The 23,099-nt window shown below is 40.9% G+C and overlaps 2 protein-coding genes across 2 annotated transcripts in view; one reads left to right on the top strand and one right to left on the bottom strand.

Annotated features, from left to right (window-relative positions):
* On the bottom strand, positions 1 to 4,030 carry LOC116374863 (uncharacterized). The gene is given in 3 exon segments (XM_031830626.1): positions 1 to 2,993; positions 3,138 to 3,232; positions 3,349 to 4,030. Coding segments are annotated over 3 exon segments (1,872 nt in total). The 5' UTR covers positions 4,015 to 4,030; the 3' UTR covers positions 1 to 1,882.
* Positions 4,031 to 6,438: 2,408 nt separating this feature from the next.
* The window catches only part of LOC109871350 (myomesin-2), a 27,234-nt gene continuing 10,573 nt past the window's right edge, over positions 6,439 to 23,099 (top strand). The window contains exons 1-18 of the mRNA XM_031830618.1: positions 6,439 to 6,567; positions 7,796 to 7,922; positions 9,179 to 9,274; positions 9,899 to 10,034; positions 10,263 to 10,417; positions 11,587 to 11,679; positions 12,848 to 12,936; positions 13,493 to 13,528; positions 14,030 to 14,194; positions 14,458 to 14,619; positions 15,871 to 16,012; positions 16,409 to 16,608; positions 16,749 to 16,802; positions 20,654 to 20,828; positions 21,486 to 21,607; positions 22,172 to 22,359; positions 22,617 to 22,743; positions 22,860 to 23,035. Coding sequence (XP_031686478.1) covers positions 7,819 to 7,922; positions 9,179 to 9,274; positions 9,899 to 10,034; positions 10,263 to 10,417; positions 11,587 to 11,679; positions 12,848 to 12,936; positions 13,493 to 13,528; positions 14,030 to 14,194; positions 14,458 to 14,619; positions 15,871 to 16,012; positions 16,409 to 16,608; positions 16,749 to 16,802; positions 20,654 to 20,828; positions 21,486 to 21,607; positions 22,172 to 22,359; positions 22,617 to 22,743; positions 22,860 to 23,035 — 2,220 coding nt within the window. The 5' untranslated portion in view covers positions 6,439 to 6,567; positions 7,796 to 7,818. The remainder of the gene's footprint in view (positions 6,568 to 7,795; positions 7,923 to 9,178; positions 9,275 to 9,898; positions 10,035 to 10,262; positions 10,418 to 11,586; positions 11,680 to 12,847; positions 12,937 to 13,492; positions 13,529 to 14,029; positions 14,195 to 14,457; positions 14,620 to 15,870; positions 16,013 to 16,408; positions 16,609 to 16,748; positions 16,803 to 20,653; positions 20,829 to 21,485; positions 21,608 to 22,171; positions 22,360 to 22,616; positions 22,744 to 22,859; positions 23,036 to 23,099) is intronic.

Genomic DNA, 23,099 nt, shown 5'->3' with positions numbered 1-23,099 from the left:
TGAATGTACATATTCAGCTGGGCATCCTCCCTGATTAAATATTTGAAACGTCACTTGGAGTTTGTATGATAAATATGTTTATTGTATATTGAGAAATTGATCTTATCAACAACTTTAAAATTATGTTCTGGAAAAACTGGAAAATAGTATAAAATTGGCTTTTAGGATGGGATAATATTATATTAAATCTGGACTTACTACATTTTATTGCCGTTTTTGTCGCCACTGTTGTGATTTAAAAGGGATTAAATTGTTGATTGGTTCAAGAATAGGCATAAATTACATTCTCAGATATAATCATTATTTGTTGTCTTGTCATACAAATCTATAAGCGGAGGAAGGTTTAATACTGTACTGTAATGTAGGGCCAGTTGTTTTAGACCCAGCTCTGTAATTACACCTGTAACATACACATACTGGCCAGTTTTTAGGTACACCGGGGTTCACGAAAAAAAGATTGTGCCTACAGACAGTAACTCATGTGGCCGTGGCTTGCAAGACAGGCATTTAGGCATTCAGTTACTGTTTGATTGAACATTAGAAATGGTAAAACAAGTGACCTAAGTGACTTTGAGTGCCAGGCACGCCAGATCGAGTATTTCAGAAATGGTCGCCCTTCTCTGCTTTTAACTCAAGACAGTGTCTAGGGTTTACTGAGAATGGTGCGACAAACAAAAAAACATCCAGTCTGCGCCAGTCCTGTGGGCGAAAACAGCTTGAATCGTGCAAGCTAACAGGCTGGCCACAAACAGGCAAATAACGGCGCAGTGGGTGTGCAGAACAGCATCTTGGGACTCACAACTCATCGATCCTTGTCACAAAGCACTTAGGCTATGAAAATGACACCATATTGAAAAGATCGATCTGGTTAATAGATTTCTGCACAAGTTAATTTGCTAAATCATAGCAGATGTATTACAGCTATTTACCGTTGTCATATTATAAAGTTGTAGGGCTACATTAATCTTCTGTAAGCGGTGAGAGTATCACTGTTTCTGAAAATCTATGTAGTTCTGCATTTGAACTCTGTATGGATATTTAAACATTGCTAAGTTAGAAAATAATGCACTTTTATCTGCACATATCTTAACTGAAGTGAGTAACAATCAAGACATGTCACATGAGTAAAAGAAACTGAAAGACACTAGAGGGCAGTACATGCCTATACAATTCAGAAATAGAATAACCATGTTGAAATAACTGTAGGCCTATTAGATTTTCACAATAATATAATGTGGATGTAACTACATCAATGTACAGTGTGACAAGTTCTAGAATCTGACGTAGAACAGCTACGCTCAGTTGGTACATCTACTTATGTTGCTGAAAGATAGTGAGTCTTTATTTGACATGTCAGAGAGGCATGTTTCTTCTATATAATACATTTAGAATATTTAGATCTGACTATTCGAAAACATGAACACCGCCCAGATAAAGGGGTGGTTTGAATAAAAATTGTAATAATCTTAAATACATTTAATAAAAAAATATGTTCTCTTCTATTCTCAAGTCCAATAAACTTTAAAACCATGCACAGTAATCATTTCAAATCTACATGTTAAGCAATTAAGTCATACAGGAAGTGATGCACAGGAAACAATGCAGTCCAAACGGCAGGTGTCTTGGCTTCGTAATTTTCTAAATTTTTACTTATAAATGTTCTCAGCCCATACATATGCTAACAGCAACAGCAACAACACCATGCCGGAATGCCACATCCAGTCGCAAAAACCTAGAGACAGGGATTTTCAATGGAAAAGCAATTAATTAACCAATGGCAATGCCCGCTTGGTGAAATTCAAAGACTTAGCAGCTTGAGTATTTTTGCTAATACATGTACATAATATCATTCAACATCTGCTGTGTACAGTATGTGACATGTTTAAGGGCAAATCAATTTAACGACTTTTGTACCTTTTTCTATCTCCTCCATAGGCTGCCCCAGGAGTCTCATCTCCTCCATAGGGTTCCTCAGGAGTCTCGTCTCCTCCATAAGCTGCACCAGAGTTTCTATATCATCCTCAGGCTGCTCCATGAGTCTCATCTGCACAAGCGGCTCTAGACTTTCAAACTCCTTCACAAGGTAAAAGGGTTTCTCCAGGATTCGCTGACTCTTTCTGAACCTCCAGATGCCTCGGCACAGTGAGTCATGGATCCTCTGACATGAGTCGATCTCTGTGCGCCACAGTGCTGCTCTGGCTCGGATGAGCTGGGATCTCTTGCTCTTGCTGCCTTTGGCAAGGCTGACACTGTCTTTACAGATAGTGATGATATCCAGGCCAATGAATAGGGCATTTGAGGCCACGGCGCATCGCCTTAATGTCCTAGAGAGGGCGAGTGGAGTGCCTTGGGCCAACATCCCAATGTCAGGTAAATCTGCAGCAAAGGTTTTGCCCTCTTGGAGGCCCACCTTGCCTGCACCTATAACCACGCCTTTTCCCATTAAGGCCTCTATTGCAGAGGTATTTTTTACTATGCCATTGATCTTCTTTCCTAAACTCGCACCACCTTTGCCTATATTCTTCCCAACCACTAATGCCACCACCTTCGGCTCCAAAGGGCAAATGTTGCTGGCCACCTTCTCCAGACTACCATGGAGTCTTTGCATGTCCTCCATGAAACATTGAAAGACTGTATTGGCTTTCTTGTTTTGGTAGCTTTTAAATGCCACCTTTGTAACACCGGTGGTTAGACTGTTGACCCCACTGGTCACACCCATTCCAATCCCTGCGATGGTGAGTCCCAGTGACAGCCCAGCAGTAACGGGGGCAAGACAAAGGCCTGCTATGGTCAGAGCCCCTCCGGTCACCCCCACTGCACTGCCTGCCACACTGGAGATATAACCCCCTTTCTTCATCTCTTCTAGTTTGACAGCTCTCCTTTCCAGCTCTTTTATAAAGTCCAGCATTCTGGAGTGGCACTGACTGAACAGACCAATGAAGCGCAGGGCAGAGTCCTGGAACAGGAACGTCAGTCTGAGGTGCTGGTCCACCCTAGCAGGAGGAACATATTCCACTTTTTCATTAGAGACATTGAAACATGTTGCTGGAATTGATGAATGATCAGAAATGTGTGCCCTCAGTGTTAGTAAGCTAGTATTTGCAAATGTAACATAAAACAAAACTGGAAAGGTTTACCTGATATCACTCAAATGGCACAAATGGTTAAATATGGTCTGCATGGACTTTTCATTCACTTCAGGGCTGCTGTCCATCATCAAGTTGTCATTCTTCTCTCTGCAATTAAAAAAAATAATAAACAATATAAATAACTTTTCAGCTAGAACAAAAGTTGCTATAATGTTACATAATAATATAAAGTATCTTACTGGTATGTCTGAAACCATACAGCGAGAAAAAAAGGATAGATCATTTGATTTGAATATTGTGTTTAATAATTTAAACTGATTTCCACTTACGTTTTTCCCAATCCCATTCTCTCACAAAGCTGCTCAGAGATGTGCATGTAATTTTCCAAGTACACGTGCAGCACCTCCACATTGAGGAGGCATGGGGAAAAGAAGGCTGAAGCGTCCCTCTTAAAGTGGATGAGGAGAGGACAGGCCATTCTAGCGGAGGTGATGACAGCTCGGACACTTGCTTGTTCCCTCCCCTGAGGCAGAGGACACAACCGGTTTTCATCAGCAAATACTAACAGAGAGGTGACCACCAGCCTCTCCACAGCATCCATGAAGCAGTCCAGCTCCTCCAGCCCATTGAGAGTGTCCTTCAGTACAGCTTCCAGCTCCTTCTCCAGCTCCTTAAGCCTACGGTTTGCAGTCACCTGGGTCAGATAGTCTTTCGTGAACTCTCCTAATGCCCTGGTCTTGTCTTCTGCATTCAAGACTCGGCTGAATTTAAGATCGATTCTGTCTGACATTTCCTTGATGTTCTTCATCTTGGATTGTTCCTCCTTTCTTTGCAGGATCCACCTTGGATGCCTGTCACAGAATTTCTCCACTGTATGGATATAGCTGAGGGTGTCTGAGATGTATTGGCCCAATAACTCTCTCATTTCCTCTGAGAAATAAGAAGATGCAGTTTAAAAAGGCTTTCTGTCTCAAAGTACTTTACAGGGTCTCTATTGAAGATAAGTACAGTAAAACTACTTTACTAATCACCAACTACACAGATCTGGTCCCAGAAGATCAATGATCAAGAAATATATACCTTAATGCACTGAATCTTGCAGATGGATTTCAGTCAACTTAGGCTACCCATTTAAAATGAAACAATACAAATGAGTCTGAGATGTGTTCCACCTTCATTCCTTTTCATATCCCTCAAACCAATGTTTCTTACTACCAAGACTTTGTGATCTTCAGCCATTTGGATTTTGCTCCCTGCTAAGGACTAAGGCACGGTGGCTCGGGTCAAATGTCAGCCAATAGGGATGCTGTTGAGAGCCGGGGTCGAGGTGCTCAGATGCTATTAGCTACCACAAGCAATAGTAATTGTGTTTTCATTGTTATTATGTTAATAGAAATATTTCTAGCAGTGTACGTTAAAGCTAGAATCCTTATTTGCTACATACATTTTTGGACTTATAAATTAATGATATAAACCCATTGATTCTTCAAGAATACAATTTATACACTGATTATACTAAACATTAAAAACACCTGCTCTTTCCATGACATCGCCTGAACAGGTGAATCCAGGTGAAAGCTATGATCCCTTATTGATGTCACTTGTTAAATCCACTTCGATTAGTGTAGATAAAGGGGAGGAGACAGGTTAAAGAAGGATTTTTAAGCCTTGAGACAATTGAGATATGGATTGTGTATGTGTGCCATTCTGAGAGTGAAAGGGCAAAAAATGTAAGTGCATTTGAACTGAGTATGGTAATAGGTGCTAGGGGCACCGTTTTGTGTCAAGAACTGCAACGCTGATCATTTTTTCACGCTCAACAGCTTCACATGCGTATCAAGAATGGTCCACCACCCAAAGGACATCCAGCCAACTTGACACAACCGTGGGAAGAATTGGAGTCAACTCAGTACTAGGAAGGTGTTCCTGATGTTTGGTATACTTTGGTATAGTGCTACATGCCTGATGAGCTTTGATTAACTGTTGTACCCCATCAAACCCCAAATATTATCTTGTTTTATGCCAATGTTTGTAAACAACATAATGTAAAACACTTTACAGCCTCATTATTTTTATATCATGTATGGTCAGTCCTATATCATGTATGGTCAGTCCTATATCATGTATGGTCAGTAATTTGAGTGGTTACATTTCTCCAGGCCCAACCCTCAGTTTTTGCCAAAACAGGCATGGCAACCGCTTTGTTATTGTTACAATTAAGGATTCTAGCTTCAAATCATGACAGCCAACATTGTATAGATACATTCAAAGTGTCCTATTCAGGTCTCAGCTCAGGTGTCAAATCATGACATTGTATATTATAAAATGTAGCTTTTTAAGGAACATTCTGATCTAGTTTATTGTATGGCGGTTGATTTCCATCATGATCTGGGTAATTGTTCAATGTGCTGCAGACCCAGATTAAGTATATTAATTTACTAATAAAGCACTTTCAAATGAGATCTCCCTTGACAATGCTTTTTAGTCCAGGAGTAGGCTTGTCCCATAATTCACTGCACCTGCACTATAACTTTAACTCTAAAATCCATCAAAAAGTTGGCAACTCCTGGGTTTATAAAACACTTCTGAAAATCGCACCATGTTGAAAATGACTGTAGATTTTGCACATGGGCGCTTGAAAGTTTATCTGCTAAGTCATATCAGATGTAATTCCAGCTATTTTATTTTAGCATTTTCAAAATAGAAAGATGTCGATCAAAATAGTTGTAGGGCTATAGTCGTCCACTTACTGTAAACGGTGAGGGTATCACTGTTTCTGAACTTAATCTCTGGTTAAAAATAGCTGCTGGCAAGTGTTTGGACCTGGGTGGGAGGCACTCTTGAGAACCCTAAAAAGGTCTCATAAGCTTAACAGTGTTAATATCACACGGAATAAATCACGTCAAATTCAACTACTGTCGCAGATAATGACAGTTAAGGGTGTCAGTTTGTAGAGAGAAAATCATTATTAGGAAATTGGTCAAACTAATTGAAGTGGGAGTGAGCAAATCTTAGTGGGAGTGAGAAAATCACCTTCAAGAGAGCTCTCCATTCGATTTATAAATTCGGTAGTCGTCTCGAAAACAAAAAATAGGCTAAAACACATTTTTATATGCCTATTACATTATTAACAAAATACAAAATCACGAATCTTTTTCTAGGAAGAACAGTCTATCCAACAAATAACCTGTTGAAAAATCCTACAATAATATAGACGAAACTGAAGCAAATATTTGTGTTAATTATTTGACAATTTCAACAGCCACCTGCCCACGTCAACTTTGACTAAAAGTGTTGAATGGGTCAGAAAATGTTGGTAAACGCTATATATAGTCATAGGTGCACCCATACATGGGGTGGTCGTGGAAAGCCATTCCTTGACTGAGAGGGTAATATTTTTGTTACCATCATCAGCAAGTGCCTCCCAAGCGGCATCAGGCTCGTCTGCTACCGCTTTGCGCTGTTTTAATCTCAAGGGGTGAGTCGCGTTTCTTTCTGTTATTTTTTCATAATTACATTGAGCGGGTCGATATAAATCCGACATTTCTATTTCAGGGGAACCTTATATTTCCAGTACATTAACGTTGATAATGGTCATATATGGGGTCATACATGTAAACTAAGTGAAAGAGTGACAGATTTACGTGTCTGGAGTTGTTTTGGGGATTGATAATTTGTCTCCAGTGAGGGATAAAGGGTTGTGTTGGAATTGATCTGTAGGCTGTTATACTTTCACTGTGCACTAATTGCATGCCTTTGAATGAAGAGGTCGCTGAACCTATTTTCTTGGGTGCGTAATTTTGGTTCATAGTAGATGATGTAGGCTACTTAACTAATGATTGTGCATACCTAAGACACATCCTGGAAATATGGATAGTGTACTGTATAGGGAGGGTACATAAAAAGTTGAGTATTGAATTTATTTAGGGGCAGTTGAATAATTAATTTATTGATTGATCAGGGTGCTTATGTTAGGCCAATTTATTTTCCAATTCGTATTGTCATACATTCAGCCAAAGGTGCAGACTACTAATTTTCTTCTGTAGCGTTTGACTATATTTCTCCAGTGCATTAGCCTTCAGACTTCTTTCAGCTATTCATAGATGAGCTGTGCTCCCTGTAAGGTGAAACATTTGAGGGGCTGACCCCTGCTGATATGGTGGTATGTGGAGGCAACATTCATAAGTCATTTGTGGGATACATATTATAGAACTAGTATGCAAGGCAGAAAATGTGAAAGATACATTCTCTAGCAAAGTATTTTGAGTTTATTGGAGAAATAATAACCATTGCATATCAGTCCTTTGACAGCCATTTTGTGAGGCCTTCAAAGACAGTCTTTAGCCTTCAAAGAAAGCCTGTGTGCCTATAAGTACGCCCACTGTAATTAGGCTATGTTATCATTAATTATGTGAAAAGTTGATAATAAAAGGGAATATTCATGTCCTGAATTGACTTCTACATGGATAGGACCAAGGCTTTGCAGATTATCATCAACCGTAGACAGTTGTCAACTATAGTTGACAATAGCAGCGTGAAAGCGCTCAATGTGAAGTCATTATTGTGTCTGATAATGCTAAAACATTGATGTTAATGTTGAAAACCTCATTAACACAGCAAACAATATCCAATGTTCAGTTGCATGTGAAGTAAAGGTAAACAAATCCTTTTCCCTCCTCCCTCTCCTTACCTGGTATTGTGACCAGGTTTCTTTTGAAGTGTTCCAGCCATGGCTACCAAGGTCATGCATTTTAATCAGAAGAAGCATGTGAGCCACGTCAGCCATCACAGCTCTCACACTACTAAGCATGTTGTCAAGGAGCACTCTTCAAGGTAGGGGATTAGTGTTATTGCTCACATGCAGCACTATAGAAAGCTGATTTTTTTTGTCAATACAGTAGCTGGAGCACAATAGTGTGGATGTACGTAGTGCTGGTGTAGAGGGAATTGAAGTGGACAAGAGATGGTCTCCAACATCAAATATCCACCACCCCATGCTGATGCTTTGCGGCTTGCGACAATGGATTTTGCCTAGTTTTATGGTCGTGGGGTCATAGCAGGCCACTAGATGTTGCTTTAGCGCTCCTTAGTAGCACTGCATCCTAAACCTCAGACCACCACAACCCTTTGGTGGTTGCGCCATCCGCTGTGCTTCAAACTGCAATTCCAAGGATATAGGAGTCTGTGGTGTGCTGAAGTGGGGGCGGGCAAATGGAGCTGTACCCAATGAAGCCTCAAACTGCAAGCAGAAGCCAAAGTGTTGGGACCTATTGACCGGGTCATAGCAAGTCGTGAAGTTGATGTTGTTATGCAACCCATGTCTTATGTCATAGAGTATTGTGCATGCCACTGCTTCACTGTGCCTGAAACATATGCTGAACCCTGTTCTAGACCCCAACCCATCAAGAAAAAACGTTCCAGTTTCTGGACTCTATACTAGTTATATTTGATAAGAAATTAAAGGGCAATTCTGTAACCTTTCAACCTCCTATTCATCATATCCAGCACCAAACCAGTGTACATATATGTGCAAACAGCACGTTTCTATGATCTGTGGTTAAAAAGACAAGAAGAAAGGTACAAAAAACAATGGTTCTCTGTGACATCACATGGTGGGATTCAAAGTAAAAAACGGGGATTTTATAAACCTGCAACGAGTTTCTAGCACAATGAAGGGTATTTTCTTGTTCCACATGTCACTGCGAGTATCATAGTGAAAATCCCTGTTTTTAAAATGTTTGACTTTGATGATATCATCGGGTAGACATTTTTTACTTTAAAATGTTTTCTACATAACAGAAATGCTCTGTTTTCACATATGTTGACACTAGTATTGTGCTGGAGATATTGAAAATGTTGAAAAGTGAACTTTTGTCAAATACCAATGATCTCACTATCTAGGTGAAAACCACTAAATTAATTTCTTTATTAGCTCTTATGTCCCTTTTGGTTATTGATATGAAATATATTCTGCAATTGTTTTTACATTTTAAAACCACAGTACCACCACAACAGTGCTGGCACTAAGTGTTTGTTTATCTTCCTGTCTACCTGTTCTAATGACTCTAACAACTGCTCTCTCTCCACAGGAAATCAAGCTCTAAGTCTGTGAACCAGGTGCAGCACACCCACGCCACAGAGGCTATGGCTGAACCAGCCTATACAGTGCCGGCGTTCAGGCAGAGGTAGGTCCAATAGGACAGTGTCTCACAGCTACATTGGCCCAGTACAGAACAACCCCTAGCTCTTACCCCTTGACACTTGTGTAGATCTGAAAGGATTCGATAGGTGTAAGCAATTTGGTGAAATCTACACACAACTAAGATTGAACTACTACCATACTTATTCAATTCTTTCAGGTTTACATAAAGTGCAGATGGGAAGGGGCTAGGGGTTGTTTCTGGACAGGGCCGATATGTCATGCTGTTTTAGGTGTAAGGGAATATGAACCACAGTCAGAGCTGACAGCAGGCAAAAACTACCAGGAGCTACCACGGTGACTGAAAAACACAGCAAATATGCCAAATTGTGTCCTGGTACATGTGTTGTGTTTCATTATACAGTGGGATCATCAACTAGATTCAACTGCGGGCCGATTTTTATACAATGGGCTGGTTCTCCAAAACAAGCCCCCAGTTGTGGAACCCTGTTATACAGGATGTGTTGGTTAGATGTTAATAAAGGACCTATCTGACCTAACACTGGACAATATGTTGAAGTGTTAATCTGTTGTTGTTTTTTATTAAACACTGTATAAATTGTACTGGTATATCAATTCTTATATTTCCTGCTGTGTAATATGTATGTAGGAGCGCCGATGAGATAGAGGAGTACCAGCGAGTGTCTAGTCATGTTGGGAAAGGACTTGCTTCAATTCAGAAGGAGCTCCACAGGATGAAAGTGGCCACAAAGACCCAAGTGGAGAATATTGCGATAACGAGAGAGGTAATACACTGGATTGTGGAAGGATCATGTTATATACAGTGCTGCTGACAACGGATCATATATCAGATACCCTGTAGTTTGCAAATACCACAGTTAACAGATATGTAATATTTGATAGCTTTTTGCCTATAGTATCTATTATCCTATTTCTACCTGTACTAACCTTATCACTGCTGGAGGAAAGGTTCCCCCTCATTTGCTAATGCAACCTATACTGTCTCTCCTCAGGTGCAGGAGATGATGCACAAGAAGATGACGTTGAGTACGGAGACGGACAAGGCCCCTGACTTCATGGTGGCTCTGAGGCCCCACACCGTATGGGAGAAGACTCCTGTCAAGCTGTTCTGCACCGTAGGCGGTCACCCCAGGCCTATTGTCAAATGGTTAGGAGCGCTCGCCTCTTATTGAACCACTGTTGTACTTCATTATGTATCTGTTTCCATATTGTGTATGCATCTGGTAACCACTATGATTAGCCATGTGGTCTTTGAGATGTGACATGTTTTACCAACAACTTAGCAACTGCTTAATTTATAGACAGACAGTTTATTGACATTTACCTACAATGGATTAGAATGCACTTTTAATGAGCATTTACCTGCAGTTGTGGTTGTAAACTGGTTATAATTACATTTCAACCAGATTTTCCTCTGGGACTGTACTTGGCTGGCCTTCATTATGGTGTCTATTGGAGCTTTTTAGTGAGGTTTCCTCACTTTATGGGTCTCATTAGCACCATGTTAATGATCACATTAGCACCAATTACACCGTCCAGCAGCCAGCACCTTGGTCTTGTCTAATGCTATAAATGTCTCTGCCCATTTCACTGTTTATTGGAGGGACTTCACAGATATTTAGGCTATATTTTGTTTATGTTTCCTGTCATCGACCTCCCGAGTGGCGCAGTGGTCTAAGGCACTGCATCGCAGTGCTAGCTGTGCCACTAGAGATTCTGGGTTCAAGTCCAGGCTCTGTCGCAGCAGGCCGCGACCGGGAGACCCTTGGGCCGGCGCACAATTGGCCCAGCGTCGTCCAGGTTAGGGGAGGGTTTGGCCGCCAGGGATGTCCTTGTCCCATCGTGCACTAGTGACTCCTGTGGCGGGCAGGGGCAGTGCACGCTGACACGGTCACCATGTGTACGGTGTTTCCTCCGACACATTGGTGCGGCTGGCTTCCGAGTTAAGTGGGCATTGTGTCACGAAGCAGTGCGGCTTAGTTGGGTTGTGTTTCGGAGGACGCACGGCTATCGACCTTTGCCTCTCCCGAGTCCATATAGGAGAGGCAGCGATGACTGTAACTACCAATTGGATACCATGAGAAAGATTTATTAAAATGTTTCCTGTCAACACGGTCTCATTAGAAATGTTCAAAATAGTGATGTTTAACCATTGAAGTTATGTCAAATATGTGAACATATTAGTAACGTCAATATTATGCCATATTAGTTATATGTCACATAGCAGACATATTAAAAACATGTCATTACAGAGAATTCCATCAATACTGAGGTGTAAAAGAACCCACTTACTAACTTGATGCCTTGTATTTTCAGGTATAAGGGAGGAAAACCTGTTGACCCACTGAGTGCCCCAGGAAAGTACAAGATGGAGAGCAAGTATGGAGTACACAGTCTGATTATTAGCAGGTACTGTACCTCACTCTAATTCACTGTCTCTTTTCATGTTAATTGGTTTAATTTGACCAAGGTCAAGTTCGGGTTCATTTCAACTTGATTAAGGACATTAACCGAAATTCAATTCATTTGAAATCATTATTACACACATTAAATTGCGTTTCATTTATTGAACTTACTGACGTCAAATGAAATTGTCACTTGCCTTGTTCTACTCTATGAACAGGTGTTGTTTTTCCACTTGTTGTCAGGCAGTACCCATTGTCCCCCTTTGGTTGTTCCCTGTTGCCAGTGGAAGTGAATGGCAACCCAGTGAACCTGAAGGGTGGAGGGAGTTGTTGCATTTCCTATTTAGTCTAAAGCCAGCTCCGCCTCTAAAGACAGCCTGCGTGTCGCTGGCCCACCCGGCCCTCGTCTTCAAGACGCCTCAGCTGTTCACACCGAAGTGCTGACCTCCGTGTCATTCGATCTGTTCATTCCTCCTCCCCCTCTCCCTCTCTCTCTACACTGAAGCTCTCCTACGTCGTCATTACGTTACTGGGTCAAAAAGGAGACCGCAATTTTAGACCCTTCCCCCCTCCTCCGCCCCAACACGCTCTCTTTAATACCCCTTTCTTTTCCTCTCTTAATCAGTTAGTTGTCTTTGATAATATTTGAAGAGAAAGAAAGTAACAGTGGGAATAAAATGGCCGGAGATCCATATCACCCCAGCTGGGAAAATGGAAAACGGATCGTCTCTAAAATAGTACTTCCAGAGGGGAAGGTCACATTTCTCCTCTTCTATTCTCACCCTCGGTTTCTCCTTGGGAATGTCTGTCCTCACGATGTGCCGCCTTCTTAACGCCTTCTGCTGCTTCGGAACGTCGCCTTCTGTTTGACTGCACTCTCAAGCCATGAGATCACTTTCCAAAATGCCATGTCTCCTTCTTCTCACTCATGTCGTCAAACATTTGACTGGGATTAAAAGTCGTCCTTTAAAAGGCATGAAGGTCAAAGGGAGGATGTTATGAACTAAATACATTTATTGGATGTTACACAGTCCTGAAGTAATTTAACAGTTTTTAACCAATCAGCATTCAGGATTAGACCCACCTGTTGTATAAACAGTGATAATGAACAACACAATACACATGTACCATTTATTTGAGCCAATGAAATCATAATATACATATATCTTTAGGTGTGTGGTGAGTGATACTGCTGAGTACAGTGCCGTAGCAACAAACTCCCATGGCTCAACTACCAGCAAGGCCTCTGTCACTGTCAAGAGTGAGTATCTATCTATCTATCTATCTATCTATCTATCTATCTATCTATCTATCTATCTATCTATCTATCTATCTATCTATCTATCTATCTATCTATCTATCTATCTATCTATCTATCTATCTATCTATCTATCTATCTATCTATCTATCTATCTATCTATCTATCTATCTATCTATCTATCTATCTATCTATCTATCTATCTATCTATCTATCTATCTATCTATCTATCTATCTATCTATCTATCTATCTATCTATCTATCTATCTATCTATCTATCTATCTATCTATCACTCACTCACTCACTCACTCACTCACTCACTCACTCACTCACTCACTCACTCACTCACTCACTCACTCACTCTCAGTCTCTCTGTCTCTCTGTCTCTCTGTCTCTCTTTGAAGTATTTGCACTGAAGGATTTGAACTGCTATTAAAAGTTCCCTCAAATGTCACTCTCCAACACAACAAACACGCATATGAATCTGAATGTAGGTTTTCATTTTTTATATATATTGTTCCTTCTTCCATTTCTAAAAAAAATGTGTATTCCTCTTAGGACCAGCAGGAGGAGCCTGCCAGCTTTTTGGTCAAGGTGAGAGGAAAGAGTGGATTGAGGAGGAGGGTGGGTGGAGAACCAGCCCAGTGCTGCTGGAGTGGGGCCCAGACATGGCAGGCTTTGCTTGAGATCAGAGGCCACAAATAACAGTGTCTATCTAAGTGGCCTGATAAGCACTGGAAACTATTGTGAGCGTGACTTTGTGTTGTTCTGGCCCTGAGACAGTCAACGAATGAAAACAAGGGGTGACTTATATTCAACACATACTGAAGGACCTTACAATGTCACAATAGAACAAACATTTACGAACACATCAACCATGATAATATTGGATTGTGCTAAATTGGTTTGTTTACATATCACACTGACATTTCTTCATCCACAGATACATTATATCTGTATGTATTATATACTGACATAGGTATATGTTGTTTAAGTGTTTGGTTAACACAGATCATAGTAAGTACTATAGGGCATTATTGGTATACTTGAGATTTACTAGTATATTAACATGTGTTGTCCTTGTCTTCTCCTCAGTTCCCCATATGACTGTGATCCACCACAGTAAGCTGGAGATCACCATGCTGGATAGGTTTGGAGTGTCGTTCGGAACAGAGGGTGGTTCCATTCGTCTGGTGTGTACCATGGTGGTGGTCCCTGATCTGCCCAACGTACCACCACTGGCCCAGTGGTACAGAGACGGTGAGCGAGTGAACATTACTCAATGATACATCATCACAATACAGCACAACACAGGAGAGCCATACAGTACATCGTGTAAAAAGCACATCTTCATTCACAGCACATGTCCGTACAGCACAGCCCAGCATATTACAGTGTGACATAGAATGAAGGAACAGTTTTTGGAAACATTCTACAGATGTTATCCATGTTCTTACGGTCAACTCTCAACAACAACGAAGTACTAGATAAAGTGTTGTTATTCCGTCTCTGTTGTTGATCAGATAAACTGCTGAAGGCAGGGAAGTTGGCTGAGATTAAGGTTGGTGGGGGCGCTGCCACTTTGACTTTGCCACACCTGGCAAAGGATGATGAGGGTCTGTACACCCTCCGCATGTGGACGAAGGACGGCACCACCGAGCACAGTGCCTACCTCTTTGTGAAAGGTAAAGTCATATGGTCTTATAATAATTAAGTGATAATATTATAATTTGATACTAAAGCAGCATACACTCTTCGAAAAAAAGGTGCTATCTCGAGCCTTAAAGGGTTCTTCGGCTGTCTCCATAGGAGAACCCTTTGAAGAGTCCTTTTTGGTTGCAGGTAGAACCATTTTGGTTCCAGGTAGAACCCTTTTGGGTTTGTCATGGCATATTTCTGCTTTACCAAATGAGGAGAGTTACAAACTACACACCAGTCAGAGTTACACTTAAACTACATATTTTTTTTATTAAGAGCTTTGCAATAGCCCTTTTTGACTTTCAATGATGCGCTATCTCTAATGAACCATTGAAAAGTGAATACAGAAAAGTACAAAGATCTTTTATAGCCAAGATACACCCCTTTCAACTTACATGACGAACCACAGATCTTAGGAACAGTTCACAAAGGTTAAGATTTGTATGAAAGATATCTATAAAACATAGCAGACACTTACTGCTGTGTCAACAGTTCTCATTGTAAAGACCAGTGTCTGGCCCCCTCCTACTCCAAACTGGAACCCATCTCACCCTGGTACGGTATAGCACAAAAACATTACCTTTACTATCTGGAATGCTCTTTAGGCTTTATTACCCAAAGACATTGCAAATCTTCTCTGTCAGTGCTATCTCATAGAGGCCCATCCTCAGTGGAACACACACACACAATAGTTAACAGAATACTCTATTCTGTCGAATAAAACAACCATTCTAATGCAATACAAAGATTATAAAATAATCTTACAAGCACTATAACATAATCTTGCAATTTTCCACGACAGGTTCCATGTAGAGCACTTTGTACAGAAGGTTCTACATGAAATCCAAAAACTAAAACAGAATAAAAAAACAGTTCTCCTATGGGGAAGAACCTTTTTGGAACCCTTTTTTCTAGGAGTGTAGAAACACGATGGTCATGTAGAAATATTATTTAATGTTATACATTAGAAAGGAAAGGATGTTTACTATAATGCTGTACATCAGAAACAATACCAGGTTTGAGGTTTATCGTTAAGAAACATTTAGTGATAAATTACACAGTTTCAACAGGCCTTTTAAACTTCAGGCCTGACTCAACACAAATATATACTCTAGGCATTTTACATACTGTATTCAGTTTGTAATCCCATACATAAGTGACTTATACAGTATTGCTACTTTGTCTCCTTATTCTCTACATTCCCACCTTGCTTCCTTATTCTCTTCCTTATTCCCCAGATGCTGCTCCCTCTGTGGCCGGAGCACCCGGTGCACCAATCAGCATCAAGGCGTTCGACATCAACTCGGACTATGTCCTGGTTGCCTGGAAGCCCCCCAACACCACCAACGAGGCTGCCATCACCGGATACTTTGTGGACAAGTCAGTTTTAGTAATGTAGGACCTTACGTTAGACTCTCCAATCCAGAATCTCCAACAACAGTCAATAAAAGCAGATTTGATTGCAGTTGTTAGAAGATGTAGAAGACATAAAGGATGGCCATTGAGAGTGTAAGACAGTGGAGTGATTGTGAGAAACTTCACGGTCACATGATGTTTCAGATCTAATCTGGTTGAGCAATTGATTTTGTGAAGCTACCGGATCTTACAGAGCCAAACAAGGACTTGTGACAAAGGCATGCAAATTAGATTTGTAGATAAATGACTGATGAAATTACAAACATCTGCAGTATCATTGTTGATGTCCATTCAGACCAGCACTTTAACACTTCAATACATTCTATGGTTTATGATGTAATTCCTTCTCCTCCTGTACAGACGTGAGTCTGGTAGTGCTACCTGGTCCCAGTGTAACGACTCCCCAGTGCGGATCTGTAAGTACCCCGTGCATGGCCTGAAAGTGGGTCACGCCTACCACTTCCGGGTCAGGGCTGTCAACAGTGCCGGGATCAGCAGACCATCCCGCGAGTCTGACAAGGTGACTGCCCTGGACCCAGCTGAGCGAGAGAGACTGCAAGGTACATAACCACACAGAGACTCATGATGTCTACTTGACTGCATACTCAAATTACATTTTTGTATTTATATTTCTGGGTGAAATATCAGCCAGCAGATTGTGTCATACATGACTTTTCTGTGTTTTCCTCTTTTGGAACAGTGATTAAACTGGATGGGAAACATGAAGTAGTGATTAAAGATGATGACCTGGAAGGTAGAGTATGCCAACAATAGTAGCGGTCCAAAATATTGTGTTGAGTCTATTCTATTCCTCTCATCTATTAAACAAAAACACTGGATAACAAATTAACCTTCCACACAGCATTAAAATCAACATATAGACAACATTTCCATAACTGACCGATATCCATCAAAGCAAATACCTGTTAAATATATTGTATCGGCAAAAGCCCTTACAATATACAATACTATACACATGAATATATGTACACATAAATACTTGTGTTCTCAGTACCTTAAAGGAGAAGATGAAGGATTCCTCCCCTTATTGTCTCTACATTGTTAATCAATAAACCCTCGCGCTTCCTGCTCACCTCCTGCTTTTAGATTGGACTTTGGTATTGCCATAGTAACAACTCTAATGATAGTAGTCATATTAATATCAAAACTTCATAATAAGAATTAATAAAAGGTTTTCTAAGAAACTTCATTGACAACACTGGACTAACGGTAACACGAACACCATAATAAATAGGAAACTAACAAGACAGCTCTTTAAACTTATATTTAACATGGGTAGATTACATTTACAGTTTAAGTCGGAAGTTTACATACACCTTAGCCAAATTCATTTTAACTACGTTTTTCACAATTCCTGACATTTAATCCTAGTAAAAATTCCCTGTCTTTGGTCAGTTAGGATCACCACTTTATTTTAAGAATGTGAAATGTCAGAATAATAGTAGAGAGAATGATTTATTTCAGCTTTTATTTCTTTCATCACATTCCCAGTGGGTCAGAAGTTTGCATACACTCAATTAGTATTTGGTAGCATTGCCTTTAAATTGTTTAACTTGGGTCAAACGTTTCAGTAGCCTTCCAAAAACTTCCCACAATAAGTTGGGTGAATTTCTGCCCATTCCTCCTGACAGAGCTGGTGTAACTGAGTCAGGTTTGTAGGCCTCCTTGCTCACACACACTTTCTCAGTTCTGCCCACAAATGTTTTATAGGATTGAGGTCAGGGCTTTGTGATGGCCACGCCAATACCTTGACATTGTTGTCCTTTAGCCATTTTGACACAACTTTAGTAGAATGCTTGGGGTCATTGTCCATTTGGAAGACCCATTTGCGACCAAGCTTTAACTTCCTGACTGATGTCTTGAGATGTTGCTTTAATATATCCACATACTTTCCCTCCCTCATGACGCCATCTATTTTGTGAAGTGCACCAGTCCCTCCTGCAGCAAAGCACCCCCCACAACATGATGCTGCCACCCCCATGCTTAACGATTGGGATGGTGTTCTTTGGCTTGCAAGCCTCCCCCTTTTTCCTCCAAACATAACGATGGTCATTATGTCCAAACGCTTCTATTTTTGTTTCATCCGACCAGAGGACATTTCTCCATAAAGTACGATCTTTGTCCCCATGTGCAGTTGCAAACCGTAGTCTGGCTTTTTTATGGCTGTTTTGGAGCAGTGGCTTCTTCCTTGCTGAGCGGCCTTTCAGGCTATGTCGATATAGATACTTTTGTACCTGTTTCCTCCAGCATCTCCACAAGGTCCTTTGCTGTTGTTCTGGGATTCTTGATTTGCACTTTTTGCACCAAAGTATGTTCATCTCTAGGAGACAGAATGCGTCTCCTTCTTGAGCGGTATGACAGCTGTGTGGTCCCATGGTGTTTATACGTGCGTACTATTGTCTGTACAGATGAACGTGGTACCTTCAGGCATTTGGAGGTCTACAATATTTTTTCTGAGGTCTTTGCTGATTTCTTTTGATTTTCCCATGATGTCAAGCAAAGAGGCAGTGAGTTGGAAGGTAGGCCTTGAAATACATTCACAGATACACCTCCAATTGACTCAAATTATGACAATGCGCCTATCAGAAGCTTCTATAGCCATGACATCATTTTCTGGAATTTTCCACGCTGTTTAAAGTCACAGTCAACTTAGTGTATGTAAACTTCTGACCCACTGGAATTGTGATACAGTGAATTATAAGTGAAATAATCTTTCTGTAAACAATTGTTGGAAAAATGACTTGTGTCATGCACAAAGTAGATGTCCTAACCAACTTGCCAAAACTATAGTTTGTTAACAGGAAATTTGTGGAGGGTTGATAAAATTTGTTTTAATGACTCCAACCTAACTGTATGTAAACTTCCAACTTCAACTGTATTTTCCTTATAACTTATATCCTTCATTTTTCATATCTCAAATGTCATCCTTTGCGTTGTATAACTTTTAACCTATTATCTAACTCTTGACGCTAACATTGTAACTAAAGCGATCTAAACTAATCCCTAATGTAATTCCATAATTATAAATACTAAATGAACCCCAAATGTACTTTAAAGTTGATCTAATTATTATTGATCAAATAATAAGTGTTATGAAGTATTGTTCAATGCCATCCAATCCCAATATAGGTTACGTTACATTGCCGGGGGAGCCTACAGATATGCATGCCTCAGAGATATTCAAATCATATATCGTGCTGAGCTGGAAACCCCCCAGCCCTCGTGGACGGGCACCACTGTGGTACATCATTGAGAAGGTGTGTGGCTGCTCCTTTCCCCTTCCCATCTATGTAGGTCTCTCAGTACAGGAACTGTAATAGATTAGACAGTCCATTTATCATTTCACAACTTTCAATCTGTCTAAAGTGCAGTAATATTTTAGCAAAATGGCAGAAATAACAGCTGGCAGGTATGTAGCTAAAGGCATTTTACCAATGGGATTAGTGATTCAATGACGTTGTAGAAGGCTTTACCTTTCATTTGCCCTCCCGTCCCAAATATCCACTAGTCCGTGTCAGGCACTGGGGCTTGGCAGAGGATCAACACAGCAGTGAAACTGCAGTCCCCTCGCTACCCCGTTTTCGATTTGGAAGCCGGGAAAAAGTACCAGTTCCGTGTGTATTCTGAGAACTTGTACGGCGCCAGCGAGGCCTCTAAGCCTACAGATCCCATCGAAAAGGTGGATGAGCATGGTAAGAGTGGGGTTTAGCACACACACAGGCACACACACACACACACACACACACACACACACACACACACACACACACACACACACACACACACACACACAGACAGGTACACACATACACACACAAAATGTATGATACATACATTTACAAACAGCGACAGTCAAGGAGTCCTTCCAATTCTACTTTGATAAATGAGACTCTGTTTAACATATGTTTCAGGTAGCGAGCGGCCTGTTGGTATGTACAATATAAAGCCCAACGTCTCTTATTTTAAACGCACTGAGATTTATGTCATGTGACTATCACATTCCTGTAATGTCACAATCACAAACAGGGGTCTTTCACCCCTGTTCGTATTTTGGAGAAACTAACTACCAATGATGGGCATGATTAAGTCACATCAAATCCTACAGTATCCTCACCCTAACGTCACAATCCCAAAATAAGTTTCGTCCCCACAATATCCATGATTGTAATAGGACACTCTTGTCTGACACAAACTCCCTACATGAGAGATGCATGACATCATCTATCATCACAACTGAAAAGAATACCTCTGTCATCCCCTGCCGAAGGTATGTTTTGTGGAATGTAGTTCACAGGTTTACAGATTGTGTATTGTGTTCATTGTTCTTTATATTTCTGTATCTCCTCATAACATTGTACCAAGAAATCGTGTCACATCGGGTATGTTATGCATTATGAGAAATGCATAATTTTTCCCATCTTGAATGAAGGTCTTTATAAATGATGACAATCATTTATTTGAAGATTAAATTGAAGATATGTGTGTATTTCTAACTCCTATGCTCATATACTCTGTTACTGTGTAGTAATGATACATCAATTCAATATCTCCAGTCCCCAACATGTATGTGTTTTGCCTGTGGAGGTGTTCCCTCGGCTCCTGGTCAGGTGGTTGCCACCAGGAACACCAAGTCCTCCGTGTTTGTGCAGTGGGACCCCCCCAAACACCCTAACCACCTCATGGGGTACTACATAGACGCCTCTTTGGTGGGATCAAAGACCTGGGCCCCATGCAACCACAAGCCCTACAAGCACACCAGGTAGCCATTTAAACATATACGTTTGTCTACTAGTTATCTATTCAAACTATTGCAGTGATTTAATATTAGATATGTTATTAAAGGAGACGGGACAGTGAATGTAGTGTGACAGGCCTCTGGCTTGAGAATAATCCAGAAATAAAATCTTTGCAAACGAGACACTGATTTGGAAATATCCTGACACCTACAGTGCCTTTGGAAAGTATTCAGACACCTTGACTTTTTCCACATTTTGTTATATTACAGCCTTATTTTAAAATGTATTAAATAAAAACAAATCCTCAGCAATCTACACACAATACCCCATAATGACAATGCAAAAACAGGCATTCAGACCCTTTACTCAGTACCTTGTTGAAGCACCTTTGGCAGCGATTACAGTCTTGAGTGTTCTTGGGTATGACGCTACAAGCTTGGCCACCTGTATTTGGGGAGTTTATCACATTCTTCTCTGCAGATCCCCCAAAGCTCTGTCAGGTTGGATGGGGAGCGTTGCTGCACAGTTATTTTCATCAATTTTAGAATAAAGGTGTGGAAAAAGTCAAGGGGTCTGAATAATTTCCGAAGGCACTGAATATATTATCCAGGTCTTAAAGTCAGCAATACCACCTTCAATTCAAGACATATAGATGATCATGTTTAATTTCACTGTTTTAGGTTTGTGGTCCATGGACTGACCCCGGGAGAGACCTATGTGTTCCGTGTCCAGGCTGTCAATGTCTATGGCCTCAGTGATGAGTCCCAGGAGTCTACTCCTATTGCTGTGGAGCCCGCCCTCAGTACGTATCAATAGAATGTTGCCGTATAAGAAATGCAGGATTGCAATCAATTAATACAATTTTATTTATAAAACCCTTTTTACACCAACAGTTGTCACATAAAGTGCTTTACAGTAACCTTAACTAGACCCCCAAAGAGCAAGCAGTATTGCCTTACTATCAATACTTAACTTTGACTATCTTCCTTTGTCCAATGCTAAATATGAATGATTTTATTGTTTCATCTAGAGAGGGGAGTGGAGTATGGTATGTATTCAGTTGTTCTGTTATCTAGGAGTGTTTTAATGCACAGTGTTGCTCCTGAACAGGTTCACCACCAGACTTATTCACTGTCCCTTCCCCCAACTTTTGCTGTATCTGTGCTCTGAACTTTTGTCAGTATCACAGTATCATCATGTGTTTCCTTTCAAATCACCCCACCATATTGTACACACAATTTAACCACTATATCACTGTATAACAAAAAAAAATAATGCAACTGTATGACAAATCCCAAATGAACAAATATCAATTTTACATGACGGAAAGGCATTCTGAATTTACCTGTGTCACTCTGTGCCACAGCGACGCCCAGTGCACCTCATGGCATCACCATGCTGAGCTGTGACGGAGCCTCCATGATCATTGCCTGGAACAGTCCCAAGCATGGCGGTGGCTCCAAGATCAACGCCTACTACGTCGACAAGCGTGATGCAGACAGCCTGGCCTGGAAGGAGGTCAACTCTGCCCCCACCAAGACCAGGACCTACACGGTACGTCACGTGGTGTCAGAAGTGGCATCTGGTTAGGATAAATAGGTTTGGTTCTTCATACATAATGGTTTAATAACTGCAGTGTTGATAGTGTGAACAGCATGCACTCTTCCCTCTGCATCGAACTAATATATTAGATCTATAATACAACTTTGCCATTCAAAATCAATAGCAAATATGTAGCTACTTGTAGCAACACTGTTGAAAATATTGGATATATTTGTGTTCCTGTCTCATTATTGTCCCCTTCTCTTCAGGTTGATGGTCTGACGGAGGGAACCTTCTATGAGTTTAAGGTCCAGGCTGGGAACCTGGCAGGTGTGGGTGTGCCCTCTGCTCCCAGCACACCTCTGAAGTGTGAGGCCTGGACTTCTGCAGTACCTGGTAAATAACCATCTTATTATGAGTGGTACTGTATAATGTCCCTGTTACTTATTTAATTTGAATAATGTTCCAGCTATGGGCATTGAGATTGTGCAAGTTTACTGTTTGACCTTTAGGTCCAGCCTATGACTTGGCCTTCAGAGAGGTCAGAGGTGACTCCCTGGTCATCCTGTGGAAGGCCCCTGTCTACACCGGTGCCAGTGCCGTCACTGGATACATCGTGGAGATGGCCAAGAAGGGCCATCACTACCACCCCCTGAATGAAGAGGCTATTGGCCACTGTTACCTGCAGGTAAACAAGCAGCTACAGCATGTAGACCTGCAGACATGATGATTCATTCAGTTTGTATATTGAA

This window comes from Oncorhynchus kisutch, linkage group LG1 (genome assembly GCF_002021735.2).
Source record: "Oncorhynchus kisutch isolate 150728-3 linkage group LG1, Okis_V2, whole genome shotgun sequence".
Lineage (NCBI taxonomy): Eukaryota > Metazoa > Chordata > Actinopteri > Salmoniformes > Salmonidae > Oncorhynchus > Oncorhynchus kisutch.
Note: the sequence above shows the minus strand (reverse complement) of the source record. Positions and strands in the feature narration are given on the sequence as shown.